The 20,403-nt window shown below is 44.1% G+C and overlaps 1 protein-coding gene across 1 annotated transcript; it reads right to left on the bottom strand.

Annotated features, from left to right (window-relative positions):
* Nucleotides 1-1,509: 1,509 nt before the first annotated feature.
* On the bottom strand, nt 1,510-18,609 carry LOC129735157 (radial spoke head protein 9 homolog). Its single transcript, XM_055700516.1, has 2 exons — nt 18,462-18,609; nt 1,510-1,763 (listed from the first exon to the last, which is right to left on the bottom strand). Exons 1-2 carry the CDS (start codon nt 18,595-18,597, stop codon nt 1,603-1,605), a joined length of 297 nt encoding a protein of 98 aa, XP_055556491.1. The 5' UTR covers nt 18,598-18,609; the 3' UTR covers nt 1,510-1,602.
* Nucleotides 18,610-20,403: the final 1,794 nt, after the last annotated feature.

Here is a 20,403-nt window from a genome sequence, read left to right as displayed (position 1 = left end):
CCTCATTTGGGCTTTTATACCTGTGACACTAATGGAAGAAAAAGTCTCCTGCAGAACTGTATTTCCTTGGCAGTAACAGAAATTGTTATGGCTACCGAAATTAATTTTTTTAATTATCTGTCCTATCCATAATTTGCAGCAGAACACCTATGGCAGTGGTAAACAGACGTGTGTATCTTACACGTCCCCTTGAGGATTTCTGGCTCGTGCTTCACTCCTGGATCTAGGAAATACAGAATGTTGACATCCTTGATGACTTGGCCTGTGATTTTTTCCCCATGGAAATACATTTGCCTTAAGTCGTCCATATCGGTGGTACGGCTGCTTCCTGGGATAGTTTGGGCCTGATGGATGCACGTAATTTTCCACGCTCTAACTAAAAGGTGGCACCATTTCTCTCCTTGTATAGTAGTACATGCATGTACCTTGCACCTACTGACCACTGCTACTTGAGACGTGCTACTTATGGGCCTGGTATGAAAAGGTCATTACATTTATCAGGGTCATTATGGCTTTGGCTCCGTTTCTTTGATATTTGTCTGGGGGCTACAGATCAACACAGCTTATTTATATATGACTATGCCACTTAACCTTGTACTGCTTTCATCAGAATCATCTGCATGGACCTATCAGCATGGACAGGAACAGAGAGTACGGATAAACACGTTTTACCCAGGAAACCAAGTTATAATGCCTCTTCTTAGCCTTACTTTGTGAAATGGAAGCCCTACATTCAGCCCCTTGAGCTGGCCAAGATCTTTTTGCTTTGGGAGGCAGAGCTAAGACTTCATTAACTATACTGAGATAAAATCTCTGGCTGACCGTCTATTTTATGAAGCTTTGAAACCTACAGCCCTTCAGAAGGGAAAAGATTTTTCTTTCTTCTCCTGCATACGGAAGTTACTATGTCTTCTAGCCTAGGTAGCTCTGCTCAATGAGCTTTACTAATGGAAAAGTCACTGGATTAAACCACTGCCTTGAGATGAACCTGAATGAGCACATCTTGCAAAAGACCAGGTGATGCCCACAGTTAATGTTTTCTACAGTTTAGTGCCATGAGCTGGAAAGACCTCTCTAATTTTCATGAAACCTAACATTTGAAAAACAAAATACTTTCTTCAATATGCCTTTCTTGAGCTCAGGGTTTAGTACAGATCCCTTACAGTATGCATGAGCTTTCTACTCTGAGTGCAGCCCTGTTCTGTTTGTCGTTCATGGGTGATAGTAGGCATTCATTCATGCTGTCTCCAAATTAGTTTTTGTGTAAGCATGGTGTCAAGGAAGTGTCATGGTTGTGTAAGCACGTGTAACCAGATGGCCTAGGTTTGATTTCTAACCTGGGGCTTCACCCATCGTGGAAGAAAATGCCATCTGTCAGTATCTAAAGGATCTTCAGTGACACATAACAGGGAATTCAACCTGGAGCTGAAAGAGGATCGCACACAGCAAAGTCCTAAGAAAAGAACTGGGGCCAGAATCCAGGCACAAAAGAATCTTGCTCAAAGTGCAGAGGTTTCACATATTTATTAGAACAAGCAGTAAACAAAAGTCTCCTAAGTATAAAATCTAAATGTTCTCGAGCCCTCATCCCAGACAGGCGAGTCACAGCATGAAGGGCAGATCCAAGTTCTTCTCGCCAGTGCCGAAGCAGACATAGCCGTACTGCTCGGTCATTGGGACATGGTAGAACATCAGTCCCAGCCGCAGCAGGCTCCGCAGCACCACCACAGTGCCTCCCTTCTCTAGCTGGACAGTCCAGGAGCCTGTGCAAGAAAATGCCATTTGTCAGTATGTCACAAGTGCAGTCCCTGGAAGGGAGAAAGAGGCAGCATTCCTGGAGCAAGCTGTCCCTAAGCTGAGAGGGGGGCTGCAGTGCGTTCTGCCTGACCAGTTAACAGTGCACAAGGCTGCACTGGAGTTTGTGACACCTGAGAAAAGGGAAGTGAGGGAGACCAGAAACCTTGATACCTTTTTATCTTTTGTCAGTTCAGCGTTACAGGCTGCCCTCAATTCCAGATGTCTGTGTCTAGCTTCACAGAGTAGCATATTCCATGGCTATGATAGTAACGCCATATGCGTCACAGGAAGGGACCCCTGGAGCTCCAGACTTGTATACTTGATCCCTAGGAGAGGCTAGAGCTATTCTTGGATGCTTCTGAGCGGGCGGCAGTTACTCTACCAAGCTGCCACCTACTTGGTCTAGCTACTAGCTATAGAGAGCCAAGACTAGCTATAGCAATCCTGCATAGTATGGAATTTATTTTTAAAATAAACTTGTAGCATTAGTAGTGAGAAGAGGAAGAAGACACTTCAGCTCCAGAGAAGACTGGTTTCCCTGATGCAGCAACTGGGAAAGAGGAAGAGAGCACGAAAAGCAGGGTATTTCTTAGCTCAGAGAATTTTGCAGAAAAGGTTAATTCTCTTCAGTCTTTCCTGGCTCCATCATTGAAGAGGATGTGCGTGGTAGGGGCAAAGGGATTAGTTTCCGCATTGATTTTGCTTTGGCTCTGCGGAGGAGGTTCAGAGCCAGTGTGAAAATGCAATTTCTCCTGGATGCAAGGAGCTCTGAGCCACTGAGTGTTTGTTTTGCATCTGACACAACAGCCTGGGAACAACACAGGAGGGGAGGGGGCTGGAGCATCAGCCTGGATTCAATGCCAGAGGGCAAGGAGCTGCCAAAAGAAGAAAATACCAGCTTCAGCACCAAATCAGTAACGCCTAGAGGCTACAATGTAAGGAAGAAGGTTCCTGCTGAATCTTCATCTAAAAGCAAAAGCAGCAGGCCCAAATAAAAAAGTGCAGTTGGAGCTGTCATACTACTACAGGCCTGGAGTCAAGCGGTCAGGCTGTCTGCACCCAAAGTCAAAATCTGCCAATTCCAGAGTAAGCAGAAAGCCCATAATGTGTTGGGACAGTTAGACGGTATTCATCCTTGTAGATAATTTTAGGCTCATCAATTTATGCTGTGACTCATGCTTACTTATGTCATGGTTAGCCTGGGGAAGGGCTTCTGTGATTGCTGTCAGCTGCCAGTCCTCCCCTTCCCACTCACTTCTGACTCTTGGCCAATTTTAGTGGCATCCGACAAAGGGTTGAAGTGTTTTAACACCACAGGTTCCTACAACAGGTCTCCACAGGACACGGCCCAAGGGTCGCCTGCAGCTCCTGAAGCTATTTGTTTATCTGCCAGCAGCTGTGGGGAAGCACAGGCTGTTTGGCTCGCCGGCAGCAGCTATCTGGGCAATCAGTGCTTGTAGCTTTGGGCTCTTGCACACTCACTTGCGGTACATGTAGTCTCTGAAGCAGTTCATGGCAAACTGCAGTAGTTGAGGGCTCGATGGGGGGGGGGGGGGGAGGCTGAGAGGAAACAATATATATGGTGGCTGCAGAATCAGAAAGGAACACCGCAATTCAAAGCCCTGTAAAACCAGGTGTCGTGAGTTCTGCTGCTCACCTGTTACCTCCCTCTTCTCTTTGTATTTCTGTACTTTTCAAAAGTTTCTTGGGCACCACTGTTTCCCCTGTCTCCTTCAGTAGCAAGTTCCACAGGTTGGTTATATCATAATATGCACCGTGTCGTCTTTGATCTGTTACCTTTCAAAGTACCCTCTTCAGTTACGTGCAAACATGGAACTAAATGGACAGCAACACCTGCCTTCCATGGCAGTCACTGAACTTTCTAACAAAGTGACTCTGGCTGCAGGATAGAAGTACAAAAGAGACATTCACATTCTTTTAAGGACTCGGGAGATTTCCATACCGGAGAGCTTACTTCTGACTCACTCAGCTCCATGTTGCCACTAAAGAGAAACAGCTGGAATCTCGGTAAAGCAAAGCGCTACTTCATACAGAGCAGGATCAGTACAGGTGTGTGCCATCTTCCTTGCACTGTGACATTCCTTGCACACGTCCTAGTTAAAGCATGAGCTAGTGTCTTCACACACAGTGGTTTCACAGACAAGGCAACCCCAGTCTCCCATGCAGTCTCTCCAGTGCTACTCATGTGGACACAAACTGAACTGGACCTTGGTCATAGCTGGAGTAAAACCACATATTAATGGTTCAGCCACTGGGATTACAAATTCTAACTGACTGGGTCTCTGACAAAATCTGCATGTTCTTAAGAAACTTCACTACTTGGATAGCATGGAAACCCAGGTGAAGAACGTTTCATGACAAGCCAGATCATCCAGTGGCTGAAGCACTACAGCCATCTGCTGTCAAAGGACAAGCTTTCAAACAGTTTATTGAACTTTGCCTCTAAAAATTTTCACCATTTGCTCGTGGCGGTAGCTAGACTATGCATAGGGGAGTTGAGCAACAAGTGGCAAGCAAATAGGTCTGAATATGTGACAAATAACTTCTTCCATTTCTCCTTTGAACACTGACTCTGCTTTCAGTGCAGGGTTCTTGCAGCTTGCGCTTGCAGAAATGATCTGCAAGCCCTTTATCACGTACTGGTGGTTCTTGCTGCGGCTTTACACATTGGTTTGCAGGGGGGTGACTGTAAACTTTTGAAAGAGTTTCTCTGACAAAAAGCTAATGGAACGAGGAACTCTCATTGTCTTTGATTTAGGACCAGTCCTCTGAGAAGCAAGTCTGTCAAGAATAGGACTGTGCCTTGCCTTGCTGGGTGGTGAGAGCCTCTAGGGATTATCTGGTTTGCTAAATGTCTCCCAACATACTGGAAGCATCCAGCAGCCTGGGTACATGTGATAGCTTGTGTGTGTGTGTGTGTGTGTTCATGTACACAGATGAATCCTCTGCCCAAAACTATTTACAAAGAACAAAAAGAAATGCCTGGAGCATGACAAGTGGGAAAGGTGAGAAGGAAAACAGGTATATTAATGCTCTCATGAACTATATCTGGATTCAGACTCCTTTTTGCTGGACAAATTCAGAGAAAAGCTAGAGTAAATACAGTTCAACTTGATTTAATCCCCTTATCTATGCTCTGGGGCAATACAGTACGTGGATCCATAGTGTCACACAGGCTTATCTATCTCTGCAGAGTATTCATCAGCAGTTAACTCTGCTGATCAAAGGAACGTCCCATGTACCTTCACACCTGGCAGAAATGGACAGAAGTAATTGAAGACAGCTCCATTCACTTTTATGCTTGATCTCCAAAGGCTGTGATGTGCAGCTGTTTCATTTCCCTACTGTCTGTCCAAGCTGCAAACTCCCAAAGGGCTCAGATTTGTCATTTCATAAATGTGAGACCTTTGGGGAATATTAAATTGTTACAGCTTTCTAGCTCTTCTCTGATACTTGATTCTGCATCTAATTCTATGCAAATAGGGACAATAAAGTTTTGCTGATGCTTCATAAGTCTTCCTGTGAAATAAGGACCTAAACAAAACAAGCAGGTTACTTCAGGGCAATCCCACCTGGACTGACACAACACTCATTGAAGACAGGAAAAAAATTACATGAAACTGTCTGAAACTGTAATGTCATTTTCACTCAGATCCTGTTTTCAGCAAGAATTAGTCATAGAGCTGCTCTTTATTCTGCAGAGCCAAAAAAGCAGCAGCCATGCCACCTTCTACCTTTTACTAACCACATCACTGGGGACATATTTCTAACACAGCAATCAAAGGTGATCTATTCAGTATACTTTTCCAGGCTGGACCTTTGCAACAGACAAAATCAATTCAGAAACTGCACTGATACACAGTGCTGGTGTTTGCCTTCTAAGGAGGCAGCACATTAAAGTTGTGAAACCTAACCACTTATTTTGGTCCTTTTAGAGCCCATTATCTCAGTCTGTTTTTTCCCATACCTCACCACGTTAGCAGCATTTGAGGAGATGGTCCAGAAGACAAAATTATTTGAACTCATGAGACACGGAGCAAGTTATTCTCCTTGAAAGCTTCAAGACAATTGTGTTCTCTTCCATAACAGCTCAAATCTCACTATATTAATAAAAAATGCTTTTTCAGGCCCACCTTTCTTGTAGGAGTTTGAAATAATGATGTCATAAACCACTCTAAAAGTACTTTAATCAGAAGCTAATGAACAGCACGAAATAATAGCTTAAAATGAATATGCCTTCTTTCCTCCTTCAAGAAAATGCCTTAGAAATGCATTTCATAATAAAATATAAAAAGAGCTGAGAACTGCAAAAATGAAATGCTGTTTTTATCCTTTTTTTTTTCTTTTATCCTTTTTCTTTTCTTTTAAACCTCCCTGCTATTACAAATGGTTCTTGGAGTAAAATCATTGCATAGGTAGCTGTAGGTCTCTATTACTATAAAAATGCAGGAGTGGGATGCTGGGTTCAAATCCTTTCTAATACTGGCTCAGAATACCCCATGGCAGTCCCCGTACTGTTCATTGCCCCTGTGTCAGACAACATGTCTCTTGCTGGGAGGCTGAGAAACTCAGAGCATCAGTCTGTAAGGTACACCAAGACTCCTAGATAAAAGTTGTCAGGAAAAAAAATTTACGAACTATTATTTGCATTGGAGGGAATACAAATAGAACTAAGAGACAGCAAGTAAAAGCTGGCTTTCCTAGAGTTAAATACTGATTTTTACTTGCATCTACGTGTGAGCTGTAGCCTATGTTATCCCTAAATCGGACAGCAGAGTTAACTTCACTCATCATGCTTGCTAAGGTACAGGGAACCAGAGGTCATTGCTCTCACACCAGAGATTTCTAACAGTAACACCGCTCTGGTAAGATTTCCATTCTTCAAAATACATTTTTTTAAAAGAGCAAATTAATTCTGAAGCTGCACCCAGCAAACCTAAGGAAGCCAAGCACTGTCTGTGTTGAAACTATTGCCTGTTGCTGCTCCAGAAGGGAAGGGAGGGAGCTGCTGTGTGGGAGGAAAGAGCATGGGAAAAATATCCGCTGGATGAAGATCTGGAGCTTCCTATTCCCTCTTTAGAGCAGGCTGCAGCCTCCACCCCTCCAAACGCAGACAGGAATTCTGAGGAGTTCCTTACATCTTTCCCAAACAAGAAAGTGCTTTGAAGATTCTGATGCTCACCCAGTGTTAAACCACTGCCTTTTTTATGGCACTTCAACAGCTGCCAGGACACCAGAGCTGAATTTCAAAAGTCAGCCTACTTCTCAGCTTCTTCTTCCTTTCCAGTTGCCAATAGAAATCCCTGTCTCATCCCCCATGTCTGTCTCAGCTATGGGCTGAATCTTCTAACTCACAGAGGCAACAGTGTGCGTGAGACATTAGCTTTTAAACAAAAGCCTTTTAAGAAGGTTGTTTGCAGAACTTTCCTGTGGGAACTGGTCCACTTTCAGTATGACCTCTCATAACATTGCTGCTTCGGAGGTGATTCAGCAATGCCTCGTTTCAGTACAAGCTTGAGAAGAAACAGCTTTAAGAGCTAGACAGGCTGATAGAGAGGCTCCATGTCGCAAAAGCTCACAGAGGGTCATAAAAGTGACATTATCAATTCCTCTTCAAAGGAGAAAATGTCTCAAGGGAAAAGCAGCGTCAGCATGGTTGCTCTTACCATTAACGCAATATGCTGCCACATGAGCAGGTTATAACCTACCTTGCTGCAGTTCAGTTCTGAGTGAGGGTGAAGTATGGAGTTATAGCACAAATATTAACACCCACAGAGGGGTAACATAACCGCTTCCCTTTGCAAAAGCAGCCACTGCTTGGCTGCGTGACCCCAGGCACTTAGCTCTGACAAAGCTACACTACACCCATGGGATTTAGCTTCCATTTCCCTCCAACAGAAAATCTAGCACTGCAAAGAGCTTCCTACTTCTAATTTGCTGTCGATAGGAAACAAAGACAAATTGCAAAGCAGAGCAGCTGTAAGGAAATTTTGCTGCACAGACATTTGACACACAGCCTACCAGCCATAAGGACACACATCCAAACGCTCTTATATGTGGGGCTCAGACTCCTTCATGCCACTTACTGGCTACAAACTAAATCTCTTTCATTTGCTTGACACACCACTTGCACCCCATACGTTAACACTGCTGTCAATATTTCCAATTCCCCATATAACTATTTCATAATAATTAAACAAAAACACAGACTGGTTGCAGGTTCGGTACTATTTTTAAAAGCCTCCAGAGCCAGGAAAGCACAGTTTACAAACAGTCAGATGCTTCCAAGTGGCTCTTGCGTGGTCCTAATGCCTGCCACATCTTTGACACACAAATACAACCATGCCCAAACCTCAAAGTAAAATGGTCTCGCTTCAGAGGGTTTTTCTCTCCATTATCCTCTCCCACTGGGGATGCCTCTGCAGCACAAATGATTAAGACAGCCCTGGGCCTTCCATTTACGCACAAAGTACCTGTTTCCTGCTGACAAGGAAGACCCAGGCATTGCAATGTTGTCCCAGGAGCACAGTATTCAGAAGCCTCCAAGTACTGGCTGAAATGAGGCCGTACTTAGACATCTGACAACAGTGCTGCTTAATCCGGTTAAGCAGGCTCTGCCCCCAAACCCTTATTCCCCTCCTCATCACTCTTCCATCACAGAGACCACAAAAGTGTTTATTTACTGCTCAGTGAACCAGGTCAGGGAACGATCTGGCTGAAAAATAGTTTAGCCAAAAATAAAGTTATTTTTCCAGCTGAAATCTGGCTGCACAGCCAGCAATGCCAACACAAAAGAAGGGACAATACACAGACATAAATGAGCAGCAAAGGATGGGAAAGATTGAAAAAGCTAGCACAGAAGTAACACACATCAAATTACAGCCTCCCTTATAGCCCAGTTAGTTTGCCCTTAAGTCCTAAATCCACCTGATAATTAGAATAGAGCTAGAATCCTTTTAACTTTTGTTGTTGTCCTTGAGAAAAAGATGCAGACTTTGCACAGAAAGCATCCAGAACAAAGATTTGGAACAGGGCTGTGCACTAGAGGAAACAGCAAGACAATATACAATCAAAACTTAGGAGTAGAAAAACTGGTTAAAATCTGTGCTATTTGGATTCTGACAACTGTAATACTGATCATTGTATCTTGGGTCTTCTGTAGTAAATTTACAAATCTCTCAGAGAGGCAAAGCACCCTCCTTCCAAAGCACAAGTTTATGCTGGATCTTGTCACACTCCGTATTTCTTGTTCAGCTGGTCGCTGTGGAATCGTTTTTGGAGCGTGGCATGAGTCACGTAGCATCTACCTGGGGAGCCCCTGCATTAATCCGTCACCTTCGTGGGCTTCTGTGAGCCCATTGGTTGGTAGGAAGAAAACGAAGGACTCTCGCCCCTCCCTGCTCTGAATGAAAGACGCTTCCTCTAAATCTTGCTACAGGATTTCAGGCTCAATTCAGCTTCTTTGGGGCTTTTGTCACCAAACAAATGTGATGTCTTTGAAAGAAAGATTAACAGTTTGATGAAAGGATGCAATGGACAGCTTTGTTCTAGCCTGCTTCCCCCTAGAGCTTTCAGTCACTGTCACTTTCTTACCCACGGAGAGTATCTGTCTGACTCTCAGAGGAGATTATGGCCACCTTGTAAGATTTTGCCTCTCCTGATAACAAAGCACTGGCCACTTTGAGGAGGTGATAATGATGAACGGGGGCTGGATTAGGGGCAAAGAACCTCACATCGATCTCTGAATTCTGAGAGAACACAAAGCAGTCGATGCTGGGATTCAAAACCCATCGAATGCTTAGAGGACATCCAATTCTCTCTCCTGCAGGAGGGGCAAGGCTACAAGCCCTGTCAGTCCCCCAGTTGTACTTACCTCATCATCAAATTAGCAGGACTAGTTAAAAGGGCTTAGGGTGAGGAACAGATGGCATGGATTATTAACTGTTGATATTCTCATACTGAACTAGATACTAAATTCTGGCCCGAATTACCTGAAGAGCTTACCAGTTTCTGAGAAGACTGTCACACTGAGCGTATCCACACAGCACAGTGCAGTTGTGTTGATATTCAAGCTAATTCTGAACACTAAAGATGGCTAAGTGTCTTCTAATGCCTGGGATATCTTAGCTGTCTCTGCACAGCACAACCTGCACAGCACAACTGCCATACAAATATACCCATAGATGAACTGTCTCATCCTTTTCCCTCTACACACAGCCACGCACCCATTCAGCATGCAGAATTTCAATCTATATGACATTTGCATACAGTAAAGCAAGACAACGCCCATTACTTCCTCCCTGCAAATGTTCTATGGCCAAAGGGGCAGCAAACAGCAAAGCAAAGCTATAAACAGGGCTGGCACCAATGCCAGCTGCTGCACAGGCAGGAGCTGCCACTCAGAAATAGATCACTCCTAGCAAAAGCTGACCTTGTTGTGACTTCAGTGACATACAGACTGCCCTGGGCTTTCCCCTGCAAGTTATTTTTCATCATTCCCTAGAGAAAGGGCTAGGCCAAGGCTGACCGATGTGGTGATAAAACTACAACTTCTGGTTCTAAGAGGCTTCACCCGCATTTCCCATCAGTTCAGCAAGAAGTTCATCTCCTTTTCATGTCCAATGAACCAGGAGCTGAAATGGAGACAGGGTGGGCCATGATTTCTTTTACTGAGAAGGAAAAAACTCAAATACAATCCCTGGAAAGTTGCTACGGAAGACTCTGCTTCTGTCCTCCTCCTTTCACTGCAGCAGTCAGGAGAGTGAAGGATTCCACCACAGCTCTCGGTTGATGGGCAGCCCTGCTCCAGTATAAACTCATCCAAGGTCTCTGACTAAGCAAGACCCCTGCGGTGATACAGACCTAGGACCCAAAAGCAGTGAATGCACGGCTTTATTACCCATGGACACAGAGCCCAAGGAAAACAGACTCCTTTCCAGAAATCAAAGCAGACCACAGACAGCCAGTCAAAAGCTATAATACCAGCTGGCTCTGGAGTCCTCACGTGGCAACATAGCAGGAGAGGTTCCAGTCTGATCTTGAACTCCTGAGCTGGCAGCACCCCAGCTTGTAAGAGGGACAGCATCTTGTATTGCTCCCAGGCAATGCTCTTGGGTCGCTGCAGGCGTAGCCTTAACAGCCTTTAAAGGCTCCTCAGTCCAAAAACATGAAGAGTGTCTCTACTTTTGAAGGATGTAGGAGACATGCTTACGTATTTGTGTACATCCATTGCATGCCTGTAATCACTAAGGGTGCGAAGAAAGCTATTGAAAAGCCCCAGGACCATTCCAGAAATTGCCTAAGCTTGGAAGGGACAGAGTAGCTTCTCCATACCTACAGTTCAGAAGGTCAATATACCACACACAGCCTGGAAACTCAGGCCATACCTTCTCCTCAATTTGATGCTGCTCTCGGTGCTTTCTCGTTTTGCTTTTCTATAGTCTCCTTTTCTGTGCTCAGCACTGACAACGCCTGGACCACAGTGCGCCCTGCTGGAAAGCAGCAGCTACGGCCAGCCTGGAACTATTTCTAGGGATGGATGACTTCAGTTTTAACAGAGAACTTCAGGTACCAATGCTTTAAGTAATAGCCCACTGAGCTAACTGGTTCGATTTTTACATCCAAAAGCCGACTGTTCTGATGCACGCTAATCTGTTTTACTCCTTCTGTACTACTGTGTTATGAAGTTTGTCAAAAACGCTTCTATAAATGTCAGGTAACTCCATGGGATGCTGTAGCTCAGTTTCACACATTTACCAGACCTACAGATCACCTCTCCTAACCAGGAATGAGGATAGCTGTGAGCCACACTAGGAGTTTTGTTCTATGTTTTGGCTACCTCTTTTTATCCTTGCTAATATGAAGCACTACCCTCTCATTCATTATGGGTCTTTTAGTTTGAATTTCAGCAAGACAGCTTGAAAAGCCGTGTCCCCGTGTGGCTCTTGGCAGGCTAAGAAGTAAAGTGCTTTTGCTTTTGCTCTCAGTTTTCACAGAGCTGGGGAGGTGCTGCTTATTGTTAAGCAATGAAAGGGGAGGGCTCAGGTCACATCTGTGAAATGTTAGCGGAGAAGGGAGGCTGGGTGAAAGTAGGTGGCCAGCACAGCATAGCACTGCTGGATTTTGCAAGGCCACTGGGGAGATAGCCATTTGCCTTAGAGCCCTGATAACGGGCAGGCTTGCTCTCTGCTAGCTAGCTGGGGGTTGTAAATACCTCTGCAGACACAGACTCTTCAAGTGGCTGGAGACTAGGCTGATAGAGGATTAATCGCCTGGAGGGTGGGTCGAAAGGGAGTTAATTAGCTGTGTTAATGCATGGAGATAAAGCAGGTTCATACCTCCTGGCCACCTTACTTCCAGCACCTGGACTTTTGGGGCAACCAAGATGGAGCTACCAAAATGGGCCTTGAGAGTGGCCAAAGGAAATTACCTCCTCTTAGAAACGCAGCCTCTCTATCTTCAAGGGCCCATTAAGCACCAGCTGTTGCTAAACCAGTAAAAAGCGTGCCAATGAAGCTCAGAGAACAGGAGGTTATGAGTGTTCTAACCCAGGCTACTGTTCAGCAAGTTTGCAGAAAGGCTAGTGCCCAAAGTATTCAGCCAAGGAAACAGCCACAAATCCCATTGTCTGCAATGCTGTGTAAGGAATGCCTCAAAATCACTGCACTTTCAGGTGAAGAAACGGAGCTACAGACTGAGTGGCTGTCACTTCTTCCGCAGTCAAAATGGTAAACGATCTTCTCTCTAGGCACTTCTCTGGCTGAATCATGAAACAGCAACTAGACAAGACCCACTATGATCCACCCTGCCACTGTATACCCGTTTAGAATGACGCTACGAAATCCCAGCATAACAGAGCCAGAGCAATTACATCTGAGAGGTCTCAGCTCCCCAGTCTACCCTACACAATGCATGGCAATGTCAGGAATCTCCTCAGTCCTCTTTTGAGCCTTCGTGTGTCATAGCTCAGAGTGTAAAGCCAGCTGTACTGAGAGTCCTGTGCTTAGAGTCGCTGTCTCAGGAGCACATTGCCACCTTTGCGTTAATGTCACTGACAATGAAGAAGCCCAAACTAAAAATCACCCTCTATGGCTGTCATCAAGTTTACAGCCAGGCATATCAGGAAATCACCTGTTCTGTACTCCTACATTAAACTTAACTCAGTTACTCATGTCTGGGACTAGCAACTTAGATTTGCCTTTGGCTAAAACACAATTCCCAGGAAGACATCCGGAATGATGCTAAGATACCAAGAGACACGAATTCCTCCATTATCCTTGTTAGCCGGTAGTAATTTTACTGTTAAAATTTGTACCTAGTTTCTCATTTTCATTTTTCTGGCTATAATATTCAGCTGCTGATTCCTGTTACGCCTGTCTCTGCTATACTAAATAGATCTTCAATAATCAATACTTAAACTCCATGGAGTATTTACACAGTGTAATACAGTCATTCTCATGTTCTTTCCTGCAAGATAAACAGATTGAACTGTTTATGTCTCTCACCAGCCCTTGAATCCTTTTGTGGCTCTTTTCTGTAACTCTCCAGTTTTGCCATGTGCAGTAATCCAGTCCTGATTCCACTAACAGCCTGCGCAGAAAAAAAATCACCTCCCTGTTCCTATTTGCTACACCCTTGTTTATAAATCTACAGATCAAATTAGCCTTTTAAGTTTCAGGATCAGACTGGGAGCTGATGTTCAGTGGGTTGTGCCTGGATTTCCTTTCAGAGCCACAGCTTCCAGAATACAACTCACCGTCTGGCTTCCAGTCCCTGCTCTTAGGTCTGTGACTTTGCAAGTAGCTACATCAAAATGTACTTTCTTTAAGCAAGCCCAGTTTACCAGATCTCTGTAGCTGTCCTGCCCTTGTCATTATTTGCCTCTCCACCAATTCTTTACTCCTAGATCATTTATAAATAAGTTGAAGAATACCAGTACTGGCACTAGTCCCAGCTGAATCCCCTTCTGACCCTCTCCAGAAATATGCCCATTCAGTGATTTCTAAATCACAACTACTAATTAAGATAAGTTTAGGGGAATATTTCTGCAATGCTGGGATTTATTAAAGGTTAACATCGTAAGTATGCCACAAGTCTCCTGAGATAATGATTTCAGCAGTAACTTACCTGGCTCAGCCATTTTCATTTTTTGACACACAGTAAAGGTTGTCTAACTACCCTCCCATAGCAAACAGTCTGAAAACTGTCTGAAAGAGTATTTTATTGTCTTCATTTCATGTGAGTCCTTATTCTTCCCCAAAACAAACCAGAAAAAAAAATTGAGCATTTCTGCTCTTCCACATTTCTTATCAGCCTTTTTACCTTCACCATTTAGTGACAGTTTCCAGTACCATTACTATGCTTTCTTCTCCTATCAATATAGTTGAAAAAGTCCTCCTTATAGTTGTCAGGGACTACTGCAGGTTATCCTGGCTTCCTTGTCATTTTCTACTCAATATAAATTCCAAATTATATCAATCATTAATTGTTCCCAACTTTCTGTATTTCTTTTATATTGCTTTTTAAATTCTAATTCCTACCCTTATTCCACCAGTGAACTGTGGTAGGCTTTCAGCCAGAAGCAGCTCTTTATTGACTGGGAGTCATGACTTGTGAATAAAGTCTTCTTTTATAAATCCTGTTTCCACTCATATCTTTTCCTATCCACATTTTTCTTTTCTTTTGCCTCCAACATGCCTCCCCTCCCGCATCAGTTTTTAACTGCATCAGTTTTTTAACCTGTTGGTGTCCCTTATCTCCATATCAAAGTGATCTGAGTCAGCAATCTGTAACAAAACTCAGAGTCAATTTATTGCTTTTCTGAACTGTACTTTGAAAGCACCAAAGACCTGAATTCTGCATCCCCTGTTTTACTTCCTCCCAAGCTTTCCAGTCTATGCTAGTACCTTAGGCTTTCTCCCATCCCCTTTCATTTGTCCTTGCAGAATGTAGCATAGCCTGATCTGATACTATGGTGACAGTAAAATCATCCTTCCCCCTCCATTTTCACTTTTCCCATCATGTCAATGCTTGACAGGTGACCATTATTTCATACCTATGCAACATTAGGTCATCAAGTGAAAATGCTGTAGGCATGCTAGGAATTTCTGCTATTTTTTCACCATTCCATTACCTACAAGCACATGTAAAACTGCCACAACTCTAGATCCTGACATGCTACCACCCAGGGTGCCAAACTCCACGCAACAGAAAGGACCACACTGGCAATCTGCCAGCAGCTGAAAGGCTATATCTAATTGTGCATAAAGTTGAGCAGATTGTCTGCTTAGACTAGAGCAAACAAGCTTATCTTTAATGCAGACATATGGCCAGCAAAACCTACAGATCCCAGCATGCAACATTATGGCCAGCTGGCCACTTGGATCAGAAAGAAGCATTACATGATCTGATACTGTGGTGACAGAAGATCAGTATCACAACCCCTCCATGTTCAAAAATCATGAGTCAGGCCACTCAAATTCATGAGTTTGGCTCAGAGAGCTGGCGACTTTAGAGGGGATAAGCCAATTGAATTTGCTTTTGAGACAGGGTTTGCATTCTCCCACTTTTCTCTACAATCATTTACAAAAATGTATTTTTAAAGTAAAATCTAATTTACACAGTCACTTGTCTCTGGGAGCTGAGACACCAAGAAAAACCAGACAGACTCACAGTATGATTAGGGGAGGAGCAGCAACATAGTCTGAACACTTGAAGTGCACAAATAACCCAATAGACAGACACACGGACAGAATCTGGAACCTGCAATCACCACAGATATCACTGATAAAGATGAGGGTGGCAGACAGTTTTGTTACAAAACTCCAGGTTCCTCAATCTTGCACTAAACTCTCTGCTTTTACCGTTGTTTCCTTTATTCAGTCTGGTTTAACTTCCTTTCTTCCCACCCCTCAGCTGTCATATAAAATGTTCTCTCTGCCTCCAATTTTCCATTCTGTAAGACACCTCTGCTCTCCTATTATGACACCCCATACATTTGATGACAGTTACACCCTTGACAGCCACCACAGATGTTCAGTTTCCAATTAATAAAGAAAACTATTCCAAAAGAGTTGTTACTTTTAGACAGGTTAAAATCAGCCCTTAATCTCTCAGTCCTGTTCTTTAGGTCTTTTAAGGGAGAATCCTAATGCACGCTGGGAGCATCACTCACATGTTACTCAACCCGGTCAATTTTTTGTGTATTTATTGAGGGCAGAGATGATTTTGGCTTCGGTCACAATTCTAGAGTCAATAGATTTGGGAATTCCTACTTCTGCTCTGACAATAACTGTTCAAGAGTGGATCTAGCCAAGAAAGACAAGAAAAGCTTCGGGTCAAAATGAGGGGATTGGCCAGAGCTATGAACAACATGTCAGGAAATAGAAAGAGCACTGTCTGCGCTGGGTCAGGACCAACATGAACTGGCAGAATTGAAAGAGGGTAATTCAAGACCCAGAGTTTGAGTACCTTGCAACCTGGAGTGAGGGACATTGGCAGAGCCGTGCAGATAAAGTCAGCAGAAAGCCTGTGTCTACCTCCTGTTCTTTTTTTTCCCCCTACATTTTCACAAGCAACCAGTACTTCAGGCAACCTGAATGCTTGATAAAGGGGGGTGGATTGATCTTTCTTTAATGTCAGAGCTCCTATCTGCATGTGATAGAGTGCAATTAGAAAGGCTACATGCCTTGCTGATCCTGTAACCAGTTCCTGCCTTACTTCCTTCACCTGACAAGCTCATTCCATCAGTCCTCAGGTTCAGTCCAAAAAGGAGCAGAACAGAGCAGCCAGAGCTGCACAGGCACCATGATGAATCTTCTTTTCTTCCATTAAGAAGCACTCAGTTGCACTTGAGCTCAGGTAGTCTTTGAGAATTAACTTTTTTGAGGAGACAGAGATCTGCACTAACAGCAACAACCTCCCAGGAACGGGGCAAAGGTTCACACTTACTCAGACCGCAGGTTGCGACAGGAAGACAAACACAACAGTGGCACAGCTGAGCCTCACTTTCTATCTGCCACTGTGTAAAATTTGACTACAAGTCAAATTTGATTTAAAGACTTCAATAAAACCGCCATCTTCATGTCTAACACACAGCATGACCTGCCAGTTGCCTGGTCCCTTGAACTAGATGTGAAACACTGCAGAATTGTACCTGTAATCTTTCAAAGGTGCCATTCTTCATCACAGCTGAAGGGGGCTAAAACCAGCTCTGTGATGCAAATTAGTCTCCAGGATCTTAGCCCTTGGTGCCTGTTTTCTAGTGGAAACATAGAAAGCACCCCAGATTTATCGCCTGTTGCAGTGGCTCTATGGTTTCAGGCCTCACAAAATTAAAAAGTCTCCCTACCACAAACCCTAGGAAAAAAAGGGTGGGCAGGGAATGCAAACAGTAGCAATGCCTGAACTACCATCAAAACTGCAGCTAAAATTTTCTTAGGAGGTATCTAGGACCTAATCTCCCTTGCAATACTCCTTTTTGAGTCAAAAGGGCCAGCTCAATGGGCCAGCATACATAAAAATGTGCAGTCCCTCCAGACTACACCTTTGTAAAACGACTGCAGCAAGGACACTCCCAGTAAGTTGAACAATGGTTTACATTTTAGCACTGTTTATGCTCTGAACAGTCAGAAATGTTCAGAATTCAGGCAGGAGCTCACTAGGTTCCTTCTCAGTCATAGGAAAGATTGGACAAGATATATATGTATCTTGTCTAATCACACACACATAAAGTCTGAAAGTCAGAGCACTGGTAATTCACTGTCCTTCCAGCCAAATCCATCAGGCACAGGTCACCTACTATCCTATCCTGCTACTCCAGGATAGGAATAAAATAGCAAACTTAAGTTCTGACTATGACCCAAGAACCTTTCTTTCTGTTCTTTCTAGACAGCAGGCCATGAAAACACTTGGCCCAATCCAAAAAAACGCAACAAATCAGCAAAAGGTAGTTAGAAGCAAATAAAAATCATGCCCATCTCTTTAGAGAAATATCCTGTCAGAGGAAGAAGCTTTAAATATACTTAACAGTTGTCCAGCAGAACAATAGAGATGTGAACTGAAAATATTCCAGTAGGCACATCTTCCTTTCTGCTTCCAGTGTAATCCCACTAGAATACAGATTATTCCACACTGCAGCATCTAACACAGTTTATCAAAGGAACATTTGAATTCAGCCTCTCAGAGATACCAGCTTAGTGTTAATGAGAGCCCATTTAGATAAAGAGCAGCAATACTGGGTGAGACAAGAGGTCTCTTCAATACTTCAAACCACATAAATTCCCTCTATCACTGGTGGAGTTATCTCTCCCCATAGGGACACCAGCTGTCACAGGCTTTACAGAAGTCAAGAGACAATATGCCACTCAGGCAGAGGGGTTATTAACTGCTGATGTGGTCAGATCTGTTGTGAGGATGTAACAGCTCTGGTACACTTACATCTACCACTGTAAGCATTTAGATTTGCTTAAGAAGGGAATTAAGTACAATATTTAGTAAAGGATACAATTCCTTTACAGATTTGCAGAAGCTCCTCACAAGCATACCAAAGTCCATAGTAACCTGCATCCTGTCACCTCAGCATTTCCCAGACTACTCAAGACTGCCTTCCCTTTCATTGCATCTGTTGATTCTTCTACCTTTACCTTGTGGGATATCATGCTCCAGAGAGTCTAGAAAGTCAGTGGATGGGTCGAGGTCAGCCTTTTCCAGCAGGGTTTTATTCTTCAGGTTAACAGGCTCAGTGAAATGGAAATAGGAACTTAACTTTTTTGCCTCCATCAAAGAAAGACCTGCAAACAGCCATTGACGACCATTAATAGAGTGAGCTAGGCTAACGTTCCTCACACCATAGAGTATCATATCATTTCTCTAATGCCCACAACATAGGAAAAAATCACAATCTTTCTTCAGTGGACTCCACAGAAGACCAAAGACTTGCCGGAAATGGGTGGCATCAGTCATCAATGATGTGCATTGCACGCCATGCTAAGTGCAGTCCTAGCTGAGCAATGGGCACTGAGTTGAGACCAACCCTCTGTGCCCATTTGGTTACACCCTATATCTAGAGAACTCACTGCAGCTATAAGTGCTAACCGCTGACATAAACTATGCGCAGCAATGGCGGGTCCCACCTTCCCGGTGGCGCCGGCGGGCGCAGGCGGCCGGTGTGCCGGGGCTGAGGGCCCGGGCGGGCCGGGAACCACGCGGGGCCGGTGTACCTCAGTGCCTGGCATGAGGCGGCAGCCGTTCCCACGCGGTGCGGGGCTGAGGGGAGCGGGGTGGCCGCGGCCCGGAGGCCGTGCGCAGGCCTGGGGCACTGCGGGCTTCCTGGGCAGGCAGGGCAGGCTGTGCCGGGCCTGTGGGGAGCCAGCCCCGGCCCTGAGGGGCAGCAGCCCGCTCGGGATGCGGTTAGGGGTGGCTGCCCTGCCTAGGTCAATGGCCTCCATTTCAAGAGGCCCAAATCCAAATGTACGTCCAAAAGCAGGAGGGCATACAATTACACCAGAAAGGATACCACAAAGGGCTCCACCTTCCTCATTTGTTACATGAACGGCAGCAAAAAAAAAAAAAAATTAAAAATCCAAACCTCTGAATCTCACTACTTGCGGTGTCTTTTTTTACAGTTCTTACCTAGCTCGTGTACTTCTATAATCAAGTGGCTTGTTTATAAACAGCAGCACTCTGTGCTTTCACTCTTTGTGATTGTCACTCTTTGGGAGCTCATTTTGCTGAATCCCATACAGACAGCCATGAAACAGTCCCTGCCCCTGCAATCTGACTTAATACAAAATGCAATAAATAATGAGATTGTGTGGCTGTTTAAACAAACAGAATTTGTTTGACATCTTCAGGAAGTTGAAGCTTTTATATGTGTGCATTATATAAATAAATATATGTGTATGCACTTACATTTAAATCCATTGTCACATCATAAATTCTTGGGTTTCTTTTTCATATGTTTCCTGTTCATTTCTAAGGAAAACAGTGATCCTGGAACTGCTGCCTGTAACAATCGTCACCTGCTGATCTGTCACGTGAAATCTTTAATGAGCTGTGCAGCACACAATCTGACCCATTAGTTTTATGTACGCCACACAAAAAGTGACTCAGATTCCTGAAGATTAACCACCTCTCCTAGACACGAATCAGGCAGAACATGTAGGAGTGACTGCAAACTTTTTGTCCATGCTGTCACCTACCACTGTGCCATAGTCTGATTTTCTCTATGGGAATTGGCATTTTCAGGCTTTGTGAGCTCATTTAATCACTGATGTCTCTAGAATCACATGTTAATATGCTATGGCTATCTGGCTAGTAAACAGAACTGCAAACCAGTCAGAGTCAACCTGAGATCTTAAGTGATTTTCTGCCACTGTCAACCACAGCTGGATTCAAACCAGCTGCTAACAGCTGAGAGGCTCTTTAGCCTGTTATGGATCTTCTAAGCCACCCAGTGTCTAGTTTTTGCCAGTCCTGATTGAAGATTATCAAAAAGGAAATCTATAGCTTAAGGAAATTCTTCCTGGTTCAGTGAAGTCTGGTGGGTAACTGTACTCTGCTTTGCTTTGTCTTGACCCCAATTAC

This window comes from Falco cherrug, unplaced genomic scaffold, assembly GCF_023634085.1.
Source record: "Falco cherrug isolate bFalChe1 unplaced genomic scaffold, bFalChe1.pri scaffold_41, whole genome shotgun sequence".
NCBI classification, from domain to species: domain Eukaryota; kingdom Metazoa; phylum Chordata; class Aves; order Falconiformes; family Falconidae; genus Falco; species Falco cherrug.
The sequence above is the reverse complement of the archived record's forward strand: the minus strand, read 5'-3'. Positions and strand labels throughout refer to the sequence as shown.